Source organism: Podarcis pityusensis (assembly GCF_964106645.2).
Source record: "Podarcis pityusensis genome assembly, chromosome: 5".
Classification (NCBI taxonomy): Eukaryota; Metazoa; Chordata; class Lepidosauria; order Squamata; family Lacertidae; genus Podarcis; species Podarcis pityusensis.
This window is the reverse complement of record NC_138032.1, coordinates 1138308-1165915: the sequence shown is the minus strand read 5'-3', so window position 1 is coordinate 1165915 and position 27608 is coordinate 1138308. Positions and strand designations below refer to the sequence as shown.

Below are 27608 nucleotides of genomic sequence, written 5' to 3'. Positions count from 1 at the left end.
CCCATCAGGCTCAGCTAGCGTTGTCAGGGTGATGGGAGTTGGTTAACTCTGACTTAACTCTATCCTTGCAGCTTTTCTTGGGAATTCATAGAATGATGGAACTTAAAGTTTGAGGGGACTTCCAAGAGTCATTTAATCCAACGCTCTGCAGTGCAGGAACCACAGCAAAAGTATCCCTGACAGATGGCAAGCCAACCTCAGTTTAAAAATCACCAATGAAGGAGACCTCACCACCTTTCCATGGAGTCTTTTCTGCTATTGCACAGCTTTTTACCCTCAGAAAGTTCTTCCTGGTGTTGAATTGGAATCGCCTTCCTTGTCATTTGAACCCATTGGTTCAGATCCATACCCTCTGGTGCAGCAGAAAGGAAACTTGCTCTCTCTGCCATGGGAAAGCCCATCAGATATTTGAAGACAGTTGTCAAATATTGTTTTACTTCTTTTATTTACTTGTTTTTTTAAAAAAAAACTGGGAAAAACACACCTGTTTCACTTTGCTGTCCGCTACCCTGCGACCTTATGGTGAAGGCTTAGCGTAAGAAATCTTATCAAATAGACAAAAGCTACATATCTGGATGGGGGGGGGGGCAGGCTTCCAAAATCAGTTTATGAAAGAGCCTGAATGATTGGGGCCCCTGAACCCACCTCTGGGGCGGGGAGCCTTAGGAACATGTCAGAGTTGTAAATGAATTCCTCCTATTAAGCAGGTGAGGATATGAGGCAGGAAAGCCTCTCCTCAACAAGTTGCTTCTCCAGCCAGAGCTGGGACAGATCTTCTGCTGCTGCCACTGGTTCCGATTTGGGAGAAGGCAGCTTCCTATGATCCTATAAGAACCCCGGGCCAGACGCTGCCCTTTCAGCACCTCGGAGAGCGAAGCACTACCCTTTCAGCACCTCGGAGAGCGCCTAGCGCGCCGCGGCCGTCCTCGAAGTAGCGACCTCCCGTCTCCCCAGCGGCCGAAGCTTCCCCTTTTGGCCGGTCAAGGTCGACCCCCGGCGGCGGCGGCGCTGCCGGCTCCTCCGCTTCCCTTCCTCCGCGTGGGCGCAACGAAGCAGCAGCGGCGGCCCGGGAGGTCGCCCGGACAGCCGCTGAGCGCGCTCCGCTCGCCTGCCGCGCGCCTTTCCAGGGATCAAGTCCTATAAATATTCCTGGCTAAGTGGCCGCCGTTCATCCGTCTCCTCGCGGCCCAGCGGCGCCTCTCCGCGTCCCACCCCCGCCCGGAGCACCAGGGGAAGCGACCAGGGGAGGGGAGAGGGCAGAGGAGTGCGGGGGGGGGGGACAGGAGAGATGGGGAGGGCGCGATCCGGCCGCCCACCTGGACTACTGCTGGAACTCAGGCGCCTTCCACAGAGACACTGCAGCATATGCGAGCCTTTGGTCCAGAAGAGCCCCACAATCCTCATCGAGTTCCTCTTCGGGGCCGACCCCTCCCTCTGGAAGCCTGGAAAGTCGAGCCCCCCTCCCTCCCTCCCTCCCCCCTCCCACCACCAGCAGCCACTCCCCCCGCTCCAGCAACTACTGGCCGCCCCCCTCCTGGCAGGCAGCGGCGCGGCCCATCACCCGCCAGCCCAGAGGTCCGGGTGAGGGGCGCATGGAGGCGGCCGGGCGACGAAGGGAGCGGCAGCCGCGAGCCGGAGTCGCCCAGAGGTTGCGGCTCTGCTCCGGCAAGACTTGGTGGGACTTTGCAGGGCTGGCTGGAAAGGGAAAGTGGGGGGGGGGGGAGGGGGAGGACGTCAATGCCCGGAGGAGGCGCGCCGGGAGGCTTCGCCCTGCCCCCTGCTGGCCAGCTGGGGAGACGCTCCTGCTGGAACCGAGGCACTGGCTGGACTGGGCGGGTGGCGAAGCGGGGCTGTCTATGCAAAGGAGGGAAGGACAGAAAGAGACCCCCCCCCAGACACGCCCAAACAGACAAATCTCTCTTCTACACATTCCAGCTTGGATCCCCGTCCTCCTCTGCACCTGCTTACCTTAACGGGGGGCGGGGGGGGCGGGGGTACCGGAGCACCCATTCTCCCTCCTCCCTCCCCAGTCCAGGGAACTTGGGAAGCGATTCTCGCTCACTCTTTACAGCCCCTCCTGGGTCCCAACAAGTCTACAGCAAAGCTATCCCGGCTCAAAAGACCGATTTCTAAATAGATATGGTTTGATTTTATTCCATATGCAAAAACTGACGCACAGTGTCATCCATACATGAAAGCATCTGCCGCCTTTTAAGAATGTGGGGAACCTATATTCTCAATAATGGTGGAAATGACAGGTGGAAAATAATTTTCATACTATTTTGTATCAATCTTCATTATCTGTAAAGTGAATCCCTGTATGAGTTAATACTTTATTATCCCTTAGGAGCTGCCCTCTATCTTTGCACTTTCGTCCTTCCAGGCTGTGACGCTTTAGGGTTTAGATTTTTTATTCTTTTTTCTTTTTGCGCTGTTTTCACTTTTGTTAATAAATCAATAAAGAAAATTAAAAGTTTTTTTTTAAGCCGGTCGAGCCTCAGTCTCCAGCCTTTGCAACATCAGTGAAAACCCCTCCCTGCGAGAGTTCATTTTTCTTTAACACGTTTATCACTCTTGAGAATTAATTTACCAAACTGTCTATGAAATCAGGCATGGTACCCTGAAAATCAAGAACACCTCAAACGGTAACACACCGAGAGTTCTTTCTTTAAAAGAAAAGAACAGCAGGTTCAGTCATGTGAATTGGAGGACAGGAGAGAGTGCCTTCTGAGCATGAGATTCTCAATCTCAGGGTTGTGGGTTAGAGCCCCATGTCAGGCAAAAAGATTCCTGCATTGCAGAGGGCTGGACTAGATGGCTCTGGGGGTCCCTTCCAATTCTATGGTTCTGTGGGCAAAGTGCCAGTCTCTCACCAGTGACTAGTCAGTCAATTCCTGCACACAGGGTTTCCTGTGGTTTCAGGGTTTTGTTTTGTTTTTGCAAAAGAAGAAGAAGAAGAAGAAGAAGAAGAAGAAGAAGAAGAAGAAGAAGAAGAAGAGGTATAATTAAGAAATAAAATATTGTGGTGGTGAACAGCATGGAAACAACAGCAAGGTTATGTTCATGAAACAAGAACAAAGTACTGTACATGGTTGAAAGGTAGATCAGTTGAAAGCCTCAGCATAGCTGGATCCCTCCCTCTTTCAGGGGAAGCCCCAGTTAAAAGGCGGAATTAAGCAAGCGTCTAAACATCAGGACCACAGGTGCCTGTCTGATGCTCACTGTGGAGGACAGGGCTGCCACGCTAAAATTCTGTGCTGCCACGCTAAAATCTTAGTGAGGAAACTGCTTTATACAACCAGGACTTTTTCCCCAGGAACTCAGTTCTGTCACCTCTTCTGTGGGCGCCATTGCGTTCCAAGACCTCTTTACTAGAAAAATAGCACTGCATATAGTATTGTCAACACTGGCTGGCAGCAGCTCTCTGGAGATGCCTGCAAGGGTGGGCTACCACTGAGCTACAGACCTCCCCCAAGATACGTTAAACCTTGAGCATGAGCCACTACTCAGTGCACCAGCCCTGCAGGTTCCCTCAATCTCCACCCCCATCCAAATGCTTCTCTGCAAAGACACCCCCCCCCCCCAGTTTGCATCAAGCACAGTCCAATTCTGTGGTGATTATTATATTTGCTTATAATTCCACCTTTTCCCCACAAGGGTAAGCAGGGTGGCTTGCACAAATCAAAGCAGTACCAATAAAATGCAAAAAAAAGCCAGAATCGTATACAATTGCTAAAAAGTAATCAAACTCTTTAACGGGATGAAAACAATGATCAGAATTAGTTGTGCAAAGTGCTTGTCACTGTCACCATCAACAGCACGTCCAAACTGCACAAGTGTTTCCCAGAAGCGGCAAAGCTGCAAATATTGGGTTAATTTGCATTATTCCTGCCGCCTGTTGCAAGACTAATCTGCTTTTTGTGCGATGGATTCAACAGCTGGTCATGGGAGAGGGATAAGGAGCTTATGACCAGCACCAGAGCACCACCCCCACTCTTGCAGGGGGCCGGATGCGCAGCCCTCACGGCCTTCCGATAATTCAGCAGAGGCACTGGGCAGGACAAGAACAGAAGACCATGAGAAGCGCCTGCCGGATCAGGCCAGCGGGCCCTCTAGGCCAGCATCCTCTTCTCCAAAATACATGGAGAGAGCTAGCGATGGCTCCTAGCCATGATGGCTATTGCTTTACCTCCAAAGGCAGCAATGCTTCTGAATGGAAACTACAGGCAGGGAGAGAGTTGCTCTTGTGTTCGAATCCTGATTGCAGGTTTCCCATAATGGGCACCTGTTTTTGTTTTTTTTTTAGATGATATTTATTAAAATTTCAAAAAATACAAAGCTTACACAAAAGCAGAACAAAAACAAAAAGTAAAAATAAAAATACAGAAGATAAAAATAAAAATATGAAAAAGTAAAAGATACAGAAGAAAAATAAAAAAGAGACAAAACAAGTTCATTATTTTCAGATCCTTAACTGTCATTACCTTCTTTCTTAGACCTCCTCCTCCTCCCTTCCTTTGTATTCTAGTTATTAATTATCCCAGCAAATCCTTTCCCCATGTTTCAAAAAAAATAAAAAATAAAGAAGAATTCTCAACTAATTTAATCCTATCTTTCTATAATAAAATAAACCTTAAAGTTTAAAATTTAAGTCTTAACTTTACCAACTTGTGTTCATAATGTTCTTTGGCCACTGGGAGAAGATGACGCCGGACTAGATGGGCCATTGGCCTGATCCAGTAGCCTACTCTTACATTTGTATGTTCCAGCAGGTTGTACAGGTGCACCAGTTTGAACCTTTCTGAAATTATCCTTTTATATCAAATTGTTTTTAATTCTCTGCATATATAGAATTTTGAAGCTGTTGGATAGATAATTTATTACGGTTGGAGACCAGCTTATAAAACACACTTGGGGTACAGTCCCAGAAGGAAAACAAACATTTTAAACTATGTACAACCATAAATTTATATATGCGATAAGCGAATAGACACTTAAAACTTTAAGATAAGCTACCGCCGAGAGTCACCCATGGAACCAAGTTTGGGGATTTTCTTAACGAACTAGTTTGAGTCGGGGGATGGTCTGCGCCTACAGATCTGTACACAGAATCTGGTGACCATCCGGGTTGTCTTCTGATCTTTGCCTCACAGGAAAAGGTCAAATTTTTGCTTTTCCAGGAGGTCAGCGAGCCTCACCAGCAGGGGATCAATGGTCTCACTTCGTGCCTCTTCATAAAAGGGACATCTAAAGAACAAGTGCTCTGGGCTTCCTATCTCCCCCAATGAACAGGCACAAAGTCTCTGAGCATATGGGACTTTTTTAAAGGATCCTTCCAGGACCAGCGAGAGCAGAGCTGAGCTTCTGGTGAGTGTAAAAGCCCTTCTTGCATTTTTGGATACGAGAAAGAAGAGATATGCTGCCAGTGCGGCTATATATCGCTCGATTCCTCCATTTTTTTGAAGCTGTTGTTGATTCTTGATCCTATTGCTGCAAGATCGCTTTGAGGTATTTGATGATAGGCGACTGATAAACAAAATCCAAATTAAAAGATGCCTGACGTGTGAATGAAACCAGACAGAACTGAACACCGGCCGTTAATAAAGGAGCAGGCAGTTGTGCAGAAGGTCTGTGAGACTGAAGGAGGAAGGGCTGTGATTAAACCAGAACTGGGATAGGAAGAGAAGGGTGAGAGACAAGCTGCCAGACATAGCCTCTTAGCCAAAGAAGAAACAGACCTTTAACGATGGTGTGCTCTTGGGTGGTGTGATGCAGGAACACACAGAATAGCAACACAGACCGCCTTGCTGGAGGGCAGGCAAGGGAAAGGAACAGGAGCAGTCCAAGCCCAGAGGTTTCATTGACCCACAGCTGGCCGTTGGGATCATATGCAGTACATGTGAAAAGGATCTCGGGGTCTTGGTGGACCCCAAGCTTCACATAAGTCAGCAGTGTGGTGCAGCAGCAAAAAAGGCTAATGCTATTCTAGGCTGCGGGATGCAGGTGGCGCTGTGGGCTAAACCACAGAGCCGAGGACTTGCCGATCAGAAGGTCAGTAGTTCGAATCCCCGCAACGGGGTGAGCTCCCATTGTTTGGTCCCAGCTCGTACCAACCTAGCAGTTCAAAAGCACATCAAAGTGCAAGAAGATAAATAGGTACCGCTCCAGCGGGAAGGTAGACGGCGTTTCCGTGCACTGCTCTGGTTCACCAGAAGCGGCTTAGTCATGCTGGCCACATGACCCGGAAACTGTATGCTGGCTCCCTCGGCCAATAAAGTGAGATGAGCGCTGCAACCCCAGAGTCGGTCCCGACTGGACCTAATGGTCAGGGTTCCCTTTACACTTTATTCTAGGCTGCATCCACAGAAGTCTAGTGTCCAGATCAAGAGAAGTAATAATGCCACTCTATTCTGCCTTGGTCAAAACACACCTAGAATACTGTGTCCAATTCTGGGTGCCATAATTTAAGAAGGGTGTTGACAAGCTGGAAAGTGTGTAGAGGGGGGCGACCAAGATGATCAAGGGCCTGGAAACCAAGCCTTATGAGGAACGGTTGAAGGAGCTGGGTATTTTGAGCCTGGAAAAGAGAAGACTGAGAGGACATATGATGGCCACCTTCAAATATCTAAAGGGCTGCCCCATGGAAAAGGGAGAATGTTTGTTTTCTCCTGCTCTGGAGGGTAGGACTCGAACCAATGGCTTCAAGTTACAAGAAAGGTGATTCTGACTAAACTTCAGCAAGAACTTTCTGACATTAAGCTGTTCAGGTTGATAGTCATTACTGCATCCTGTGGTAGGGAGTTCCACATGCACTTCATGCTTCATTGTCTAGGCTAGTGGTTCCCAAACTAATTATGGCCACTGCCCCCCTGGTTCCATAAAACCATTTGTAGTGCCCCCTACCCTATAAAAACTGTTATTCAGAATAGCTGTTTGCACCACCTACTAAGGAGGTTCATAACAATGACAAAATTCAAAACAGTAAAATTTAATTGTGCATTTATTCAAAATCCAATTTACAGCTATGGGTTCCCCAAAAATGCAACTTTATAGGCACAAGTGTGTTTCATTGGTGCACAAAAAAATAAATACATGCTATGGAAATGTAAGTGTGAAGGAAATCTGTAGCATAAAATAATTAAATATATAAAACTACTCACCAAACATGCACAAACCTTCACCTTCACCTACCACAGATGTATGGCAACTAATTCATAAGAAAATCAATAGCTGTTACCAATGGCTGGCTACTTTGTGACAACTCAGAACCGTAAATACAAATGTCAGGACCAAGGCAATAGCTTTGAAAGCAGCAAGAGCAGAAAGTTTAAACAGGAAGCGATGAAGGCATTTCACTCAAGCCTCTGACTGGGTCAATCATAAATCAGCGATCCATGTGCTCAGAAGGACGCACCTTCACCAGCACCCGTGCCGCCGCCTTGCCTCTTAGTGCTCCCCTAAGTAATCCCACTGCTCCCTATAGGAACCCCTGGTACACACACACACACACACACACACACACCCCAGTATTGTGAAATATGTTCTGCACCGCATGCCTCATTTAATACACCTCCATCAGGATCCTATATCGCACAGAAGATGTGGACTGGGGCAGCCACTAACAGGAGTCCGTTTTCCGTGACTGCCTGTGGCTAGTTTGAGCTCGCCTGCACACGCTGCCTGTCCCCAGTTATTATCAGAAATGCTGCAAAGCTTCCGGAGTTTTCCATCTGCCAACCCACAGGCCCCAGGTGCTGCTCCCCCCCCCCAAGGGAGCCACGGGCACGATAATGATTGTTGCTTCGAACACTGGCAGCCTCTGCTCCTGCAGGTGAGAAAACAGCTCCAGTCCCAGAGATGAATCACTACGCTGACATTTCATAGAAGGCAGGGAGCAAAAAGCACAGTCCGCAATCTGGACTTGTGAGACACTCTGGCCTTGGTCAGACCACACCTGGATGGAACACTGTGTCCAGTTCTGGGCGCCACAATTTAAGAAGCATGTTGACAAGTTGGAACGTGGGCAGAGGAGGGCAACCAGGATGATCAAGGGTCTGGAAACCAAGGGATGAGGGAGTTGGGTATCTTTAGTCTGGGAAAGAGGAGATATGGGAGGTTGTTGTTGTTTAGTCATTTAGTTGTGTAGGACTCTTCGTGACCCCCTGGACCAGAGCACGCCAGGCACTCCTGTCTTCCACTGCCTCCCGCAGTTTGGTCAAACTCATGCTGGTAGCTTCGAGAACACTGTCCCACCATCTCGTCCTCTGTCGTCCCCTTCTCCTTGTGCCCTCCATCTTTCCCAACATCAGGGTCTTTTCCAGGGAATCTTCTCTTCTCATGAGGTGGCCAATGTACTGGAGCCTCAGCTTCAGGATCTGTCCTTCCAGTGAGCACTCAGGGCTGATTTCCTTCAGAATGGAGAGGTTTGCTCTTCTTGCAGTCCATGGGACTCTCAAGAGTCTCCTCCAGCACCATAATTCAAAAGCATCAATTCTTCGGCGATCAGCCTTCTTTATGGTCCAGCTCTCACTTCCATACATCACTAGACAGAGGAGGTATTATGTTCAAATATCTCAAGGGCTGTCACATGGAAGATGGAACCAGCTTATGTAAAAAAATTCCTTCCTGTAGCACCTTAAAGACCAACTAAGTTAGTTCTTGGTATAAGCTTTCGTGTGCATGCACACTTCTTCAGATACACACTTCAGATTCTGAAGAAGTGTGCATGCACACGAAAGCTTATACCAAGAACTAACTTAGTTGGTCTTTAAGGTGCTACAGGAAGGAATTTTTTTACTTTGACTATGGCAGACCAACACGGCTACCCATCTGTAACTGGAACCAGCTTATTTTCTCCTACTCCGGAGGGTAAGACCCAAACTGACAGATTCAAATTATAAGAAAGGAGATTCCAACTAAACATCAAGAAGAACTTTCTGAGCTATTTGTCACTGGAATGGACTTCCTCGGGAGGTGGTTGACTCTCCTTCCTTGGAGGTTTTCAAGCAGAGGTTGGGTGGCCATCTGACATGGATGCTTCATTTTCTCATTGCATTGCAGGGGGTTGAGCTAGATGACCCTTGAGATCCCTTCTAACTCTACAATTATGTGACTTCCAGAGGTCAGTGGTATTACTTGGGGGTGCTAACAGACAAGGGGGAAGTCTTGAAGGTGTAAATGACTACAGTGGTACCTCGGGTTAAGAACTTAATTCGTTCCGGAGGTCTGTTCTTAACCAGAAACTGTTCTTAACCTGAAGCACCACTTTAGCTAATGGGGCCTCCTGCTGCCACCGTGCCACCGGAGAATGATTTCTGTTCTCATCCTGAAGCAAAGTTCTTAACCCGAGGTAATATTTCTGGGTTAGTGGAGTCTGTAACCTGAAGCATATGTAACCTGAAGCGTATGTAACCCGAGGTACCACTGTATCAGAGTCTGAAAAGCCAATACGACTGGGTCAAGTGCATCCACTTGGTTGAATTAATTAAACTAAATAGTCTTATTGCAGGGGGTTGGACTAGGCAGGGTCAGCAAACTTTTTCAGCAGGCGGCCGGCCCACTGTCCCTCAGACCTTGTGGAGGGCCAGACTATATTTTGGGGAAAAAATAAAATGAACGAATTCCTATGCCCCACAAATAACCCAGAGATGCATTTTAAATCAAAGCACACATTCTACTCATATAAAAACACACTGATTCCCGGACCATCTGCAGACCAGATTGAGAAGGCAATTGGGCCGCATCTGGCCCCTGGGCCTTAGGTTGCCTACCCATGGCAGTTCTATAATTCTGTGAATTGGATTTTGGATAAATGAGCAATTAATTGTCCCTATTTTGAATCTTGTTGTGTTATTATCTTCCTTAGCGGGCTGTGCAAACCACTATTTTGAACAATGCTTTTTATATGTTAGGGATCACTGGGGGTGAGTTTATGGAACCAAGGGGGAGTTGGCCCCCAAAAGTCTGGGAAACACTGGACTCAACATATTTCCTGGTCTGCAGGTATCCTTCCTCTTCCACTCCAGGTCTGGAACTTTTGAAGCAGATACAGGGCTTAGGATGGAATCTCCACCTTTTGTAACATATATATATATATATAGCAATGGTGTCTGGAAGGTATTTATTCATGAAAAATATTTAGCCCTACAAATAATTCCCCTCCCATGGGCTTCCACCTGCTGAAAACTCCCAGAGTAAGGATGATTCCTCAGCAGGTATCAAGTGTTAAAATATTTCACCCTCCCCACACCCAGGCAATCATGTTTCCTCCCCACCCCCTTGGAACCACATGCTAATGTTAAGCTGGTCTTGCTAGCTACCTTAAAATCATTTCTAAAAATGGCTCTTGCCTCCCTGAAAAATCACCTTGACTCAGTTTGCCACTGGGTGCACTGTTGTGATGTCACGGGATGTCCACAAACATTCATCGGTGCTCGTGGCAAAGGCATCAGTGACTAACAGTGCAGCTTTGAGAAGGATGGTTTGGCTCTGTGATGGGACCTGGGCAAAGGAAGGCTCTGTGTTGCTGGCAGGAAGGGAAAGGGCTGGGAAAGAGGGTTGGATTCGGCTCAGATCTTGGCTGCAAGCCTAACCTTTGCCATTTCCTCCATGCCAAAAATGTGCAAAAGTCCTCTGCAGAAGCGGTCAAGTCCCTGGCCTGCCAGTGAGTCCTTGCAGCAAGTACAAAATCTAGGCTTCCCAGTTTTAAACAAGCAATACCAACATCAGCAAACAGGAGCAAAGGCTGCTCACAACAAGAGCCTGCTGGATCAGGCCAGTGGGCCATCTGGTCCTGCATTCTGTTTTCACAGTGGCTGGGAAACCAGCATCCGAACACAAAAGCCCTCTCCACTCCTGCCTTTCCCAGCAATTGGCATTCAGAAGCATTGCTGGCCTCTGACAGAGGAGGCAGGACACAACCATTGTGGTTGGTAGCCATTGATAGCCCCCTCGTCCTCCATGAATTTGTCCAGTCCTCTTTTGAAGGACATAACACCGGTCTTGAAAGACCTGCAGTACGTTTCCAAACACAGCTCAAATTGTTGCTGCTGACCTTTAAAGCCCTAAACGGCCTCGGCCCAGAAGGAGCGTCTCCACCCCCATCGTTCAGCCCAGACACTGAGGTCCAGCTCCAAGGGCCTTCTGGCTGTTCCCTCCCTACAAGAAGCAAAGTTACAGGGAACCAGGCAACGGGCCTTCTCGGTGGTGGCCCCCTCCCATCAGATGTCAAAGAAATAAACAACTATCTATGTTTAGAAGACAGCTCTGTTTAGGGAGATTTTTAATGATTGATGTTTTAATGTATTTTTTTTAAAAAAATGATATTTATTAAAGTTTCAAAGAAAAGATTACATAAATAAAAAGAGAGAGAAAAGAAAAAGAAATAGAAAAGAAAAAAATGCAAAATACAGAAAAAAGATAAAAAACACTTAAAAAACACATCAATCTTTCCATGCCTTACATTTCATTTCCTTGCTTCCCTGACCTCCTCACACCTCCCTTTTTTGTATTCCAGTTCTATTAGTTAATTCAGCAATTCCTTTCCCTCTTTGTTTTTGTCTTAATCTTTAAACTTAATATATTATAACTTTGGATTTTCACCTGTTAACAATCCAATTTCACCTGTTTTAATGTATTTTTAACCCTTTGTTGGAAGCCACCCAGAGTAGCTGGGGAAACCCAGCCAGATGGGCAGGGTATAAATAATAAATTATTATTATAAATTATTATTAAAGCCATCACTGCCTTCTGCATGAATGAGTTCTGTAGTTTAACTATGAACTGCATCAAGAAGGACTTTCCTTTGTCCTCCATCTTCCAGCATTCAGCTTCACTGGAAGTCCACATGTTCTGCTGCCACGAGAGGGGTAAAAACTTTGCTCTTTCCTGTTCTCCATGCCCTGCATAATCTTTTTATTCCCGGAGAGACTGAGGGGAGGTGGGTGGAGAGAAGAGTTGTAGGGAGCAGCTTGTCATGTTTCCCAGCTATTAAATTAAGTTGCCCTGGCACAGAACAGAGACAAGGTTATGTTTGGGGTGGATTATGGATTTTAAATAGATGCTGCTGATTAAAATAAGAAGAAGGGAAAAAAACCAGCCTGAGCTTTTTGGAAACAAATTCAGCGATTTATCATGGAAAGCTTTTGATGTGTCCTTTTTATAGCACCCGTTTTCCAGTTCTAGGCACCCTGCAAGGAAAGAGTGCAAAGGGCTGGGCAAGGAGGCTGCGCTGTTATCCTGCGAGACACAAGGGCCCTATCCTGCAGGTCAGCCAGCAAGAGGTTCTTTTTTTTTTATAACTTTTTTGTTCAAAATTAAAACAAACATATTATCCAGAAACATATCATCCTTAGTTCCCCCCTATTTTTCCTCCCACCCCCACCCCCGACTTCCCTCAGTTCCAGTCTTTGGTTTCTCTAAAAATGCTATTTTCTGCATGTTACACAGTTGTATAGATCCTCAAACTATTTAGCTGATTGTTATCAATAAAAAGTTTGTGAATGTTTATTCAAAACCAGCCAAGGAGTCCAGTTTGCTTTGTTGCATCTTCAAATACTTTGTAAAGGGTTCCCATTCATCTTTAAAGTCACAGTTATCCTTGTCCCGTAGCTTATATGTCAATTTTGCCAGTTCTCAATAGTCCATCAATTTTTCTTGCCATGATTCTTTAGTTGGTGTTTCTTCAGTCTTCCATCCTTGTGCTATTAAAACTCTCGCGGCCGTTGTCGCATACATGAAGATGTTTTTCAGCTTTTTTGGCAGATCTTTCCCTACAATCCCTAATAAAAATGCTTCAGGTTTTTAAACAAATGTTAAATGGAACATTTTCTTCAATTCGTTGTATATCATTTCCCAAAAAAATTTAATTGCCTTACAATCCCACCACATGTGATAAAATGTCCCCTCCTTTTCCTTACACTTCCAACATATATTTGAACTAGTTTTGTACATTTTCCCTAACTGCACTGGTGTCGTGTACCATCTGTACATCATTTTCATGTAATTCTCCTTCAATAGGGAACAATAGCCAGCAAGAGGTTCTGTTATTGTGTCACTGAATATATAATCTCTTTATTGGGAGGGAGAGGAAGCTATACATGGCACTATCCTGCTTAGTCAAGTGCATATGGATTGACACAGGAAGGCAGTTCTACCCAAGAGGCCATCTATTCCCCAGATTACCCAGGGGTCATCTAGTCCAACCCTCTGCAATGCAGGCATCTCAACTAAAGCGTCCATGGCAGATGGCCACCCAACCTCTGCTTCAAAACCTCCAAGGAAGGAGAGTCCACCACCTGCCTACAAAGTTGAAAGCTTTCACTGTCGAACAGCTCTTGTTCAGTTGGAATCTCCCTTCTTGTAACTTGAAGCCATGGGTTCGAGTCCTACCCTCTGGAACAGCAGAAAACTAGCTTGCTCCATCTTTCATGTAACAGCCCTTGAGATAGGAAAGGTGGCTATCATTTCTCCTCTCAGTCTCCTCTTCTCCAGGCTAAACATACCTGACTCCTTCAACTGTCCCTCCTAAGGACCCAGTTCTCCAATTTGAATCCCAGTTCTGTATTTGGTGGCATTAGATACCTCTTCCAGTTTGCTGCCATCTGCATCCCCTCAGTTCCTTCACCCAAGTCATTTATAAAGACAATGAACAACAATGGGCCCAGGACAGAACCCTGCGGCCCCCCACTTGTCAGTATTTCACAGGGGATGACAAGGAACCAATAATGACCACTCTTTGGGTTCGGTCAGTCAACCAGCTACAAATCCACCCAACAGTTACCTCGCCCAGCCTACAATTTACAAGCTCCCTCACAAGAATATCACGGGCAACATTGCCCAAAGCCCTACTGAAATCAAGATACATTATGTCCACTGCATTCTCCTGAGCCACCAGGCTTGTAACACTACCAAAAATAGAGAAAAAGAAATGAGATTCATCTGGTATGAAATAATAATAATAATAATAATAATAATAATAATAATAATAATAATAATTTATTTATACCCCGCTCATCTGGCTGTGTTTCCCCAGCCACTCTGGGCAGCTTCCAGCAGAATATTAAAATACAATAGTCTATTAAACATTAAAAGCTTCCCTAAACAGGGCTGCCTTCAGATGTCTTCTAAAACTCTGGTAGTTGTTGTTCTCTTTGACATCTGATGGGAGGGCGTTCCACAGGGCGGGTGCCACCACCGAGAAGGCCCTCTGCCTGCTTCCCTGTAACTTGGCTTCTCGCAGCGAGGGAACTGCCAGAAGGCCCTCAGAGCTGGACTTTTTTTTGAGAAACTCATACTGGGGTCTTTAGTAATCACAGCATCCTTTTCTAAGTGTTCGCAGACTGCTGAGTTATCTGTTCTGGGACCTTTCCTGGTATTGACATCAAGCTCACCAGCCAGTAGTCACCTTCCATTGTGAAAGGATTAATTCTTAATTGCTGGCATAGGCAGGCATTTAAAAGTTTGGCACAGAAGGTTCCCACTGAATCTCCAGTGTCAGAGAGTTCCACAGGACCAGGTTGATGACACTAAAGACTCAGTTTCTCACCGTTGTCAAATGACCCACGATGCTCTTGCAGATGTTGACTGAGCTGGTATCATCGCATCTGAGCCTCATGGGTCAAGTATGGCTTCCCTTTCCAGACAACTGTCTCAGATCCTTCATAAATCTAACTTCTAGGCCTGTTTCCACACCCATTCCTGGCATGCACTGCAACCTCCTTCCCAGCCCTACTCACGAGGAGGACCAGTTCCTTCCAGGCCTGGTGCACAGTCCCAGTGCAAAGCAGAGGGCAGGAGAGGGAGGAGAGCCAAGCCGCTGCCTCCGCCTCTCCTTAACTCCCTAAAGTGGATTGAGGGAAGGAAGACATCTGTAGCCTTGATCGCATAAGAGGTTTATCCCCAGACGTATAAAAGGCTCCCAGCAAAGATGATCGCTTATCAAGAGGGACTCAGCCTTGGCATTTTGAGAGCCCTGGAGATCCAGCCGCATGCGCTGCAATTGTTGCACAGGCACAAATCCATGTGGCTTGCAAGACGCTAAAAAACAAACAGGTTTCTGAGCCTACGGAAATGACATATTTTGCCTGCGAATCTCAAATTCAACAAATGCTAGAATTACTCTCTTTTCAAAACAAAAGCTGTTTTATTTTGATTCATCCAAGGAGAGGCAACTGCTCTCCTTTGCCACCTCTGAAGAAGCCCACGCTCCAGTCTGAAATTCTGGAGAGCCTCTTGGTCAGAACAAGGACTTGTCTTGCTTAGGACCACGCAGGGAGTTCAGAGCTGAGCTAGTGCTCAAGCACCAAAGCAGGCATTCTCAACGGTGTGCATCTTGCATTTTTTGAAATGCAAATTCAAATGAGCATCTATCTAAGCAAGGAGAGGTAGTGGAGGCAGTGTGGTGCAGTGGTTAGAGTGTTACAGGCTTAGAGTGTCTGGAGATCTTGACTGAGACGTGAAATGAAGTGGCCTAGAGCCGGGTTCAGCAACCTTTTTCAGCCGTGGGCCGGTCCACTGTCCCTCAGACCTTGGGGGGGGGGGCTGGACTATATTTGGGGGGGGGGAATGAACGAATTCCTATGCCCCACAAATAACCCAGAGATGCATTTTAAATAAAAGCACACATTCTACTCATGTAAAAACACCAGGCTGGCCCCACAAATAACCCAGAGATGCATTTTAAATAAAAGGACACATTCTACTCATGTAAAAATACGCTGATTCCCGGACCGTCCTCAGGCCGGATTGAGAAGCCGATTGGGCCAGATCCGGCCCCTGGGCCTTAGGTTGCCTACCCCTGACCCAGAGTCTCTCTCCCCCAGCCTAGCATATCTCACAAGACTGCTATGAGGATAAAGTGGAGGAATGAATGCCTAAGCTTTTTGCAGGAATAGGAAAGCATACGCAAAAATGGAAGGTCAACACCAACGTCCTTTAAAGTATGCATCTGAGTTGGGGAGGGGGAGAGGTCTGTGACTGAGTAGCCCCTCCAGGATCTTGTGGTGCAGCAACTTGAGATGGAACCATTTCTTGGTCCAGCCGTTGCTGCTGGTACAGTGGCGGCCTTGCCTGCCTGACTTATGTGCTGAAATCTCCACGCAGAAGCACCCAAGGTCTAGCAAAGGGTTTCCTAGAGCAGCCAGCCACAGCCTTCCAGCTAGCTTGGAAGCAGGGGGCACAAGAACGGCTACACTCTGTGGTTTGCCACCAGCACTGGGTATCTAGATATAGACTGCCTCCGACCATGGAGGCTCCATGATGGTAATTAATAATAATAATAATAATAATAATAATAATAATAATAATAATTTTTCTTTCTTTTTTTCCTTCTCCTCCTGTGAGGAGGCTACATTTTAATATTTTAATGTTTCGATATTTTATTGTTGTATTTTAATTTTGTTTTTAAGTTGTAATCATTCAACTCGTTTTTATTATTGCGTGTAAGCCACTCTGAGCCCGGCCTTGGCTGGGGAGGGCGGGGTATAAATAAAAAGTATTATTAATAATAATAATAATAATAATAATGGTGAAAGAGGAGAGCGCAAAATATGGTCTGAAGCTCAACATCAAAAAAATGAAGATCATGGCCACTGGGCCCATCTCCTCCTGGAAAATAGAAGGGGAAGAAACGGAGACAGTGAGAGATTTTACTTTCTTGGGCTCCATGATCACTGCAGATTGTGACAGCAGCCACGAAATTAAAAGATGCCTGCTTCCTGGGAGAAAAGCAATGACAAATCTTAAATCTTAAAAAGCAGAGACACCACCTTGCCGACAAAGGTCCGTACAGTTAAAGCTATGGTTTTCCCAGTAGTGATGTATGGAAGTGAGAGCTGGAACATAAAGAAGGCTGATCGCTGGAGAATGGATGCGGAGGAGACTCTTGAGAGTCCCATGGACTGCAAGAAGATCCAACCTCTCCATTCTGAAGGAAATCAGCCCTGAGTCCTCACTGGAAGGACAGATCCTGAAGCTGAGGCTCCAAGACTTTGGCCACCTCAGGAGAAGAGAAGACTCCCTGGAAAAGACCCCTGATGTTGGGGAAGATGGAGGACACAAGGAAAAGGGACGACAGAGAACGAGATGGTTGGACAGTGTTCTCGAAGCTACAAACATGAGTTTGACCAAACTGCGGGAGGCAGTGGAAGACAGGAGTGCCTGGCATGCTCTGGTCCAGGGGGTCACGAAGAAGCGGACACGACTAAACGACTAAACAAGAACAAATGTCTAAACCAGTGGTCCCCCAATGGTGCCCACTGGGGTGTGTGGGGCTACCTGGAGGCGCTAAGAGGCGAGGGGGGGGCAAGGGGCTCTGAAGGTGCAAATGACTCTCAGATCTTGATAAGCTGGTATTGTTCATCGATTTAACTTCATCGATTAAACCAAGCAGTTTTAATCGGATTTTGAATAAAGCGTGCAAGTTACTGTTACTGTTTTTAATGCTAACGCATTATTATCTTCCTGAGTGGTCTGCGCAAGCTGCTGTTCTGAATCGGGCTTTTTGATTTATTTTCTTTTTGTGGAACCAAGGAGGAAGTGCCCTAAACAAGTTTGGGATCCACCGATTCAAACTCTCAGAGCTCTGTTGGTAATTTTCAGTAGCAAGAGGCGTATTTAAGAATCCTGCACCACTGAGAGATGTAGCTTTCCTCCCCCCATGTTCTGCTGAGTGAAACATTCAAATAAGCTGCACTAGGAAAACAAGACACACTTGGAGCTTCCTGAAGTAATTTCCGTTTTCATGCACGCAAGTCAAGCTTTGTCAAGAACAGGGAGAGTCGCCCAGATCTCTCTGCCGCTGCCCAACTTCCTAAGTCACTTAAAGAGACATGGCCTTTGTGCATCCCTGAATTTTACTCTTAATTTTGTTCATGTTCCCTCCGCTGCCTCGGTGGTGTAGCATGGGGGGGACAGAGGGGCTGCTGTTCTAGGTGCATTTTGGGGGGGTGCAAAATTTCAAAAAAAAATAAATAAACCACTTTGAGGGGCTTTTTTTAAACAATCAAGCGGCATAAAAAAATCATGAAATAAAATAAGAATAAGAATTGGTTGGAGGATGGATGGCAGCTAACAGACTGAGGTTAAATCCTGGCAAGACAGAAGTACTCTTTTTGGGGAAGAGGGGGCGGGTGGGTGTGGGGGACTCCCTGGACCTGAATGGGGCAACTGTGCCCCTGAAGGACCAGGTGCGCAGCCTGGAAGTCATTTTGAACTCACCGCTGTCCATGGAGGTGCAGGTCAATTCTGTGTCCAGGGCAGCTGTCTACCAGCTCCATCTGGTACACAGGCTGAGACCCTTCCTGCCCACAGACTGTCTCGCCAGAGTGGTGCATGCTCTAGTTATCTCTCGCTTGGACTACTGCAATGCGCTCTATGTGGGGCTACCTTTGAAGGTGACCCAGAAACTACAACTAATCCAGAATGCGGCAGCCAAACTGGTGACTGGGAGTGGCTGCCGAGACCACATAACACCAGTCTTGAAAGACCTACACTGGCTCCCAGTATGTTTCTGAGCACAATTCAAAGTGCTGACCTTTAAAGCCCTAAATGGCCTTGGCCCGGTAGACCTGAAGGAGCGTCTCCATCCCCATCGTTCTGCCCGGACACTGAGGTCCAGCGCTGAGGGCCTTCTGGCACATCCCTCGCTGCAAGAAGCCAAGTTACAGGGAACCAGGCAGAGGGCCTTCTCAGTAGTGGCACCCGCCCTGTGGAACGCCCTCCCGCCAGATGTCAAAGGAATAAATAACTATCTGATGTTTAGAAGACATCTGAAGGCAGCCCTCTTTAGGGAAGTTTTTTTTTTAATGATTGATGTTTTAATGTATTTTTAATCTCCTGTTGGAAGCTGCTCAGAGTGGCTGGAGAAACCCAGCCAGATGGGCAGGGTATAAGTAATATGTTGTTGTTGTTGCTGCTGCTGCTGCTGCTGCTGTTGTTAAATAAAAGATCCAGCAGGCCCTTCTTCTGTTCTTCTCTTGTCATCAGCCCTTCTGGTTGGCCTGCCTCTAGACAAGATACATGATGGGGAACCTTGTTCACAGTGGCCCCCCCAGTTGTGCAGTGACCTACCCTGAGAGCTATGAAAGGCGGTCTCTTAAATAATCTTAACTGAACAAATGAACAGAATAAACCTGTGCAATCTGACTCACTGTCAGGTATTCTGTAGCTGTGATTCCTGCAATGTTGGGGGGGGGGGTTGGACTAGATACCCCTTGGTGGTCCCTTCCAACCCTACAGTTCTATGACTCCATGAAATATGGAACCCAAGAGAAGCGAGTAAAACTCCCTTAGAATTTTAAGGCTTTTAATTCTCAACAAATAAGAATTTAACTAATTATTTTTTCTTCTTGTTGAATTACTTATCATTTTGCTGCTTGGCTAATGAGTTTGCTGACTGTTCCTGCACATGAACAAAGTGCTCCTGCTTGCCAACGAACTACACCTGACAGAGGAGGCGGCTTTTCACAGTGAATGGTGACTTCTTGCTCAGACCTACGCAGAACCACCAGGTGGCAGCAAAGGATTTCTAAAGGCGACTCCATCGATTTCTGTTGTCTGCGAGATCCAGCATAGGCAACTGAGCCCCAATTAGCCCACAGCAGAGTAGATGCTGAAATGAAGTTGCATATATCCCCCAAAGCAGGCCATATTAATTGCAACTGCCAAGCTGTATTTTGTGTGTATATTTATAAATGCCCTATCATAACATATCAGGACAGATAGTCTCCCGTTACGCAATTTTCCGCTGAAGTCATTCCAAAAACTTCCTCCTGCCTCAGCCTTCTCCAACCGAGGGCCCTCCAGATATTTTTGGACTATGGAATCATACAACAGTAGAGTTGGCAGGGAACCCCAAATGTCATCGAGCACAACCCCTGCAATGCAGGGAATCACAGCAAAAGACTTGGGTTTTTAAAAAAGGTTGGATATCTTGCCAACAAAGGTCTGTATAGTAAAAGCTATGGTTTTCCCAGTAGTGATGTATGGAAGTGAGAGCTGGACCATAAAGAAGGCTGATCGCCAAAGAATTGATGCTTTTGAATTGTGGTGCTGGAGGAGACTCTTGAGAGTCCCATGGACTGCAAGAAGATCAAACCTCTCCATTCTTAGGGAAATCAGTCCTGTGTGCTCACTGGAAGGACAGATCCTGAAGCTGAGGCTCCAAGACTTTGGCCACCTCATGAGAAGAGAAGACTCCCTGGAAAAGACCCTGATGTTGGGGAAGATGGAGGGCACAAGGAGAAGGGGACGATGGAGGATGAGATGGTGGGACAGTGTTCTCGAAGCTACCAGCATGAGTTTGACCAAACTGCGGGAGGCAGTGGAAGACAGGAGTGCCTGGCGTGCTCTGGTCCAGGGGGTCACAAAGAGTCGGACACAACTAAAGGACTAAACAACAACAACAAATCTTGCTGCCTTCTAAGGGAGTCTGTTCCACTACCAAGTGGATCTTACCATCAGAACGTTCTCCCTAACATTAGACACAATTTCCTTTCTTGTAACTTGAACCTGCTGGTTTGGGTAATTGGCATCTGCTGGCTGATGAGAGCAATAGTCCAAAAGAACTGGAAGATGGCAGGTCGGGGGCGGCTGCCAAAAGCTTCATTAACTACGAATCCCAAAATTTAGAATCCCCTCCGAACTGGTACCAAAGTTTTGGAGGGGATCCCAAACTTTGGGTTTCGGGGTTAACGAAGCTTGCCTAAAGCCAAGCTGTCACAATCACATGTCAGCAAATTCAGGTTGCACAGTTACAGTTGATTGGAAAGTGTAACACAACTGAAGCTGCTTCCTATCTCCCCCCCCCCCCAAAAAAAAAATCCCAGACTATTTTGCGATATGAAATGTACTGTAAAGTGCGGGATAAGGGTTGCTTTGACGCCATCTCATCCAAGCCCTCCACAAACAAATCAGAATGGGTGCTCATTAAATAGCCAGCACTGTCTTCTCTACCTGCAAATGAATATGAATCAGGGCGAATGTTCAATAAACAGATCATCCAGAAGACCCTTTGCCTTTAACAGACTGTTCCCTCAGCTGATGGTCCATTAAATGCCACACAATAAATTTCACACCAAAGAGAACTCTTTCTCCAGGAATATTTCCTGGTTGGTTTCCCCATTTTGTTCCCTGCTGTTCTGAAATCAGAGATTTCGGGCCCCCTTCAAACTCCTGTCTTTTTGTGCGTGTTTTATTCCTGTATTGCAGTGGGCTGGGCTGGGCTGGGTGACTTTGGGCAGGTCCCTTCCAAGGCCACGATTCCATGGTGCAATGATTCTGCAACATGTCACGGATACAACAATAGTGGGTTAAAGACCAGGGAGAAGGGTCGATGGAAGAAGATTGGAAAAAAATTCAAAATATATCTTCAAAAGTACTGCAATATAAAAGAATGTTAGAAGGAGGTTGGAAAAAGAATATTAGGTCGTTCTGGTAGATATGACATAATGGACTAAGCAAAAATGAGTTGATGAAATTGATGAATTAGAGGAGGTCTAATCACATTATTTTAATTTTAAAATACGTAAATGAAAATAAGGTTAGAAGGATTTGCTGGAAACACGATTTGAACTGGAATACAAAATTGGGAGGTGAGAGGAGGTCATGGAAATAAGTAAAGGGAAAAGGTTATGTAAAGGTTTAATCTGCTTTTGTTTTATTTTAACTTAATGTATTTTTATATTTTTTGTTAAGTCTTCTTTTTTATTCTATTTTATTGTTCTTTTTATTCGTTTATCTTTTGCTTCGTTATGGTTAAAATTTTCTTTGTATTTTGTATGGTTTTTCTTCTTTTTTCTGTAACTTTAAATTTGGAATAAATATCATTTTTAAAAAAAACAAAACAATAGTGGGTTAGTGGTGGATTCATCCTGGCCCATCCAAACATTGTTCCATTTTACTAGTTGCTGCCCGACACTCCCCCAGAATTGTTCTTGTTGATCAATTAAGTAAGCAAGCAACTTATTAATTAATTAAACTTATTAGTCGCTTGTCACCATGCAGGTCTCTAAGTGGCCTAACCCTGAAGAACACATATAAATACATACTTTACAAAACAGAACAGAATCGGTGTGTGTTTCATATAAATATTAATATTTTGTACATGTATAACACACACAGACCAAGTGCAATAACAACCTTGAGAGCACGGTAAGAAGAAACAAAAGTGTATTTCAACCCAATAACCAGCAGAGAAAAATAAAAGCTGGAAAACCACCGCCTCTTTCCTAGCCCAGAAATCCTAACCTGGAAGAAACATCAACATCATCCCAGATTTTTTTGTTTGTTTCTGATCTCCCCCTCCAATTCCATCCAGAAGGTCAGCTGCTTTGAACTGTCAACACACTCCAAACCTTTGTGATATGAAAAGTTACAGGATTTCAGCAGGTAGCAACAGAATCTACCGAGAGTGAAGCAAGATGCCCAGTCCCAAAACCCTTGCAGCCTGTTACGGAAATGACTGGGGGGTGGGTGGGTGGGTAGACACATCTTTAAAGTTGTTACAATCTTACAGATATTGTGCCTCTGTATATCCTTTCGACTTGACAGCTTAGGGAAGATACAGTACCTAGCTTTATAAATTTGTAGGAAATCCATACTTTAGCCGACTCTCCTCATTCCAGTGCCATTTTAATCCTTGCAGAAAGGTGAATTTGGGCTCCACCTCCCTCCACGAACCAAGAAGCGGGAAGTCACGCAGGCAGCAGGAACAGGGCATCCCGCCATAATTCCCCAAGTGTGAGTGCACAGACACGGCCCCCCACCCAGGGAGCGACCAGGGGGCAACACTAGACATCCCCAGAGGCAGTTGAGCAAGTCCGGTGTTCTGAAAGCCCATCTCCAGGCAAGTCTTGAGGGCAAGGAGATGGAAAGAGTTTATTGTTCTTTTGGTGATGGGGACTTAAGAGGTGTTGGGAAAGGGGTCTGAGAAAGTGACCTCATGTTGGACTTGTGTAAGCCTTGTAGACCCCTTCCCACTTGTGACATGCTAGTGATGCAGTGAGGATGTATCAGTGATGCTGCTCCAAGCGTATTCTGGGGGAAAGAGGGAAGTTTTAACAGAGGATGTTACCCCATGCTCGGGGGGTTCTCACTCCTGGGGGGACCTGTTGTGCAACAATAAAGATCATGGTCTACTGACCACTGTTTACTTGGCTGGAGCTTCCTTCTTTTACTGACTGCATGGACCCACGGGGGACTTAAACCCCGACCAGCTAGGCTCTTGAGTAGTCTCTCACCCCAGAATTTTTTCCTGAACAAGCCAAAACAGTCTTGAGAGTGGGATCCCCTGCGTAACTGCCTAGAACCCATCATGGGCGCAAATTGCCATAAATGCATGCAATAAAAACGGTATCTGGATGAGGCCTTAGGAAGACAGGCAGGACTCAGCCAGGCCCTCTGACTTTTGCCTCCAGCAAATGCACTTATTATGTTTACTTGATTTGCTGCAAGCTGACATTTTTATGAGTTGGCCGTCGATCAATATTCTTATACCTACAACACATGCAAGTTGTCTTCTCCAGACAGGCCGAAGGTCTGTAGCTCAGTGGTAGAGTATCTGCTTGCATGCAGCTGGCCCCAGGTAGGGCCAGAAAGACTCCTCACTGGAAGACGTACAGAGGAGGGCAACCAAGATGAACAAGGGTCTGGAAACCAAACCTTATGAGTGAGGGATGTGAAACACAAGAGCAGTCAAGTACAACATTCTTAGAGTGAACCAGTTTACACATGGGGAGGAATGTTTGTCCAGCCAGCAGGTCAACTTCCTGTTTCCTTCTGGGCTGGGACAGACTTCCTCTGCATGTGACTAGAGGTGGGCGTGGCCTCACCTGTGCAGGTAACAACAAAAGCACAGGGCAGGGCAGCCATCTCTCTCTCTCTGACTACATGCATCGAAGAAGCAACATCTGCTTAGCCAAAGATGCCCTCTTGTCTTCCAGAGGGACTGTCTCCTTATGAGATAGTTTCCAGGTGTATGTTACTTTTCTAAGCTAAGTCTGCCTTCTGGGATCCGATTGTGAACAGAATGTGAGTAAACTCTTTCTATACTTTTATAGAAGACTGTGTCTTGTCTTATCTTTTATGAGGTAATAAGGGGGAAATACCAGAACAGTTATTATAGAGGCTTTAGCGAGCCTGAGCAAATGCATCCGCTGTGAGTTTAAAAGGGGGAATGTTACTCTGCTAAATTGTGAACTTCTTAACACAAGTTGGAAAGGCTATAATCAAACAATATATCCTCTCCTGCATCCCTGAACATTCCCACAATGAGGAATGGTTGGAGGAGCTGGGTATGTTTAGCCTGGAAAAGAGGAGACTGAGAGGAGATATGAGAGCTGTCAGAGCTGCTTCCAGATCCTAGCTCACAGAGGATCACGCTAGCCAGCGATCATTAAATAAAAGTCTTTATTGAGTTACAGTTTCCATTCTCAAGCTGCTGCGTGCAACTCTACGTCTCATGGTTAGATCGGCGTAGCTCCATCTGAGTCTCCGCCCCTTGTACACCAACTTAATATCCTAGCCTTGCTCCACCTTTTCCGCCTGACTGTTCTTCTCTGGGTCCCTCTGCCCCCCGGGGTCTCTTCCTTCCGGGATTCCTCTGACGCTGACGCTGACCCCCCTGACTCTTCTCCCTCCTTTCGGCGGGCTTTAGGACCTGGCTCCCTTTCCGGGCTGCCTACTGCGCCACCTTCCTGTGCATTTGAACTTGGCCCGCGCGCCCAACCTTCCACCTTCCGTCTGACCGTTTCTTCGCTCCCCGATGGAGGTGTGGCCACTCCTGACTCGTGCCCTCCCCCCTGTTGTGAGCTGCCAGTGCTTGATCCCTGGCGCCCTTCTTCTTCCCTGCTCTCTGGCGGTGACGCTGGTCCCGATTTCCAACTGCTCCCCTCTGAGTCCCCTCTGGCTCTATCTTCCTGGGGTGTCCCCCTAGGCTCCCCCCTTGCCCTGGCCACTGGTGCTCCTTTCTGTGAATCTTCTGATTCACTGGAAAGACTCGGAGATCTCGGGTTGTCGTCATCACTCATCTTTTCTTCTGCCTCCTCCCCCTCGCTCTCTGTTTCCTCCCTTGCCCTTGCCTCTGCTCCTGAACCCCTGACATCCATCCCCCCCTCGAAGCCCCCTCTTCCCCCCTCCCCTCCTTCCGGTGCGGGATCTGGGTGCTGCCGTGTCAGGGGGACGAATGTCGGATACAGTTCGCTTCCCGTGGCGGGCCGCCATCCGAAGTCTTCCGGTTCTTCCTCCCTGCTCTCGTTGACGACGGTCACCTCCGCTTCCATCTCTGTGCCGCCGTGCTCGAAACCCGGGTCGTCCCCGAAAACGTCCATGTCCGTCTCTCCCTCGTTGCCTTCTGGAGACGTTGCTCGTCCTGGACCCTCCAGCCACCTTCTGCGGAACTGCTCCTCTGGTCGATCATCCCACCAATACGAGGGTTCTGAAGCAGATCCCGAGGGTGACCCCTCCGGGGAACGGGCGTCTCGTGTCGGTTCCTCGTCCGAGTCGAACCCCCGGAACGTGCTGGCTGAAAGCGTGGGCGTGAAAAGCCAGTCGTCGAAAAAGTCTGCTGGCATTGGCCTATGTGGGAAGAGGGCATGAAACTCTTCTTTGAGCAGAGGTTCGTCTAAAGCGTAGCCCGGCACCCAGCTGTTGGCACTGGCCGGGGTGCCCTCCTTGGCGAGAAGGTATTCTACCCCCTCTTCCCCCCATCTGGAGTCCAAAATCTCCGTGACTTCGTTGATGCGCTCCTCCTGTGCCACTCCCCCTTGCCCGGTTCTCTCTCGGAGCGGACCCGGTGCCGTTCCTGGTTCCTGAAACCTGTGAGGTGCCTTGTAGGGAGTGAGCACCGATCTGTGGAACACCGGATGCATTCTGGAACCCTCCGGAAGAGCCAGCCTGAAAGCCACCGGGTTGACCTGTTCTTCGACTTGGTAGGGCCCCAGTTGTTTATGCCCTAGTTTCTTCTTCGCCAACGACCTGGCCGGCACTGCGTGGGCTGCTAACCAGACCCAGTCTCCCACATGGATCTCTTCGCCAACCCTTCTGTGTTTGTCCGCTTGTACCTTGTATGCGTGTTTAGCCAGCTCCAGGTGCCGCCGCAGCTGATCGTGGACCTCCTGCAACTCCGACGTGAACGCATCTGCTGTCTGCGGCTCCCCCTCCCCCATTCTTTCCAGTCCCGGGAAGGTTCTAGGGTGCCTCCCGTTGTTGGCGAAGAACGGCGTGACCCCCGTGGACACGTGCTTCGTGTTGTTGTAGGCGAACTCGGCGAGAGGCAGGTAATCCACCCACGTCGCAGGCTGTTGATTCGCATAACATCTCAGGTACTGCTGCATGATGGCATTGACCCGCTCCGCTTGCCCGTTGGTCTGCGGGTGTCTAGCCGACGCCAGGTTGATCTTGACGTTCAGGAAGCCCATCAGCCTCTGCCAGAAGTTTGAGATGAACTGTCGCCCTTGGTCGGACAGAATAGACCGCGGCAGACCGTGAACCTTGAACACGTGGTCTATGAACAGTTTGGCGGTTTGTTCCGCCGTGGCCACCTTCGCACACGGAATGAAATGTGCCATCTTGGAGAACAAATCCACCACCACCAGCACAGCCGTCTTGCCCCTCGAGCTGGGCAGATCCGTGACAAAGTCCAGGGCCACTCTCTCCCATGGCTCGAACGGAGTTTGCAGCGGTTCCAGCAGTCCGGCCGGCGGTCTGTGCACTGGTTTGGACCTCTGGCAGGTGTCACACCTCGCCACGTAGTCCGCGACTTCCCCTCTCATTCCGGGCCACCAGAAGTCTCTGGCTACTAATTCCACCGTCTTCTCCTTGCCAAAGTGCCCGGCAGTGGGCGCGTCGTGCAGCTGCTGCAGTACCTTGGCGCGAAGTTCGTCTCCCGGCACGTAGATGGCCCCTTTACGGATGAGCAAACCATCTCGCAGCTGGAACTCGTCGGTCGCTGCCGTGCCCCTGTGCACCTCTGCCATCTTTGCTTGCGCGAAGGAGTCATCCTGCAACGCTCGTCGCACCGCATCCAGGTCAACTGTTGCCGCCGCGCACGCCCACACTGTCGGTGCGAAGATGTGCATGGCGGCCGCTGGCGTTGCCTCCTCCAGATACTGTGGCTTACGGGAGAGAGCATCCGCCATGATGTTGGTGTCCCCCGGGACATACTCTATTCGGAAGTCGAAATTCGCAAAGAACTCAGCCCAACGTATCTGCCTCTGGTTCAGGAACTGTGCCGTGCGCCAGTGCTCTAGATTCTTGTGGTCCGTGCAGACCTGCACCGTGTGCTTGGCGCCGATCAGGAAGTGCCTCCACGCTTTGAACGCTGCATGAATGGCCAGCAACTCCCTGTCCCAGATGGTGTAGTTCTGTTCGGACTTGCTGAGCTTCCTTGAGTAAAACGCTCCCGGCCTCCAAACCCCCTGCGGGTCTTTCTGCAGCAGGACTGCTCCCACGGCTCTGTCCGAAGCGTCTGTCTCCACCCTCATCGGCCTGCTGGGGTTGACATGAAGCAGCTGCTCTTCCGACGCGAAGAGACGCTTGAGTGCCTGAAAGGACTGCTCCGCCTGCTCTGTCCAGATGAACTTCTTTTTCTTGGAGCTGAGCGTGTCCGTGAT

General features: G+C 47.7%; 2 protein-coding genes across 3 annotated transcripts in view; one reads left to right on the top strand and one right to left on the bottom strand.

Moving 5' to 3' along the window:
• Nucleotides 1–27608, top strand: part of LOC308478152 (uncharacterized protein) — a 342007-nt gene that overhangs the window by 116525 nt on the left and 197874 nt on the right. The gene's annotated exons all lie outside the window — the stretch shown is intronic.
• Nucleotides 1–27608, bottom strand: part of FGF12 (fibroblast growth factor 12) — a 233531-nt gene that overhangs the window by 141012 nt on the left and 64911 nt on the right. Inside the window, exon 1 of one of the 2 annotated variants that reach the window (XM_081007544.1) lies at nucleotides 1317–1415. The exons of the other annotated variant lie outside the window; for it this stretch is intronic. Within the exon in view, the coding sequence (XP_080863670.1) occupies nucleotides 1317–1404 (88 nt within the window). The 5' untranslated portion in view covers nucleotides 1405–1415. Of the gene's footprint in view, nucleotides 1–1316; nucleotides 1416–27608 lie in introns of those variants that run through there. 2 annotated transcript variants of the gene reach the window in all.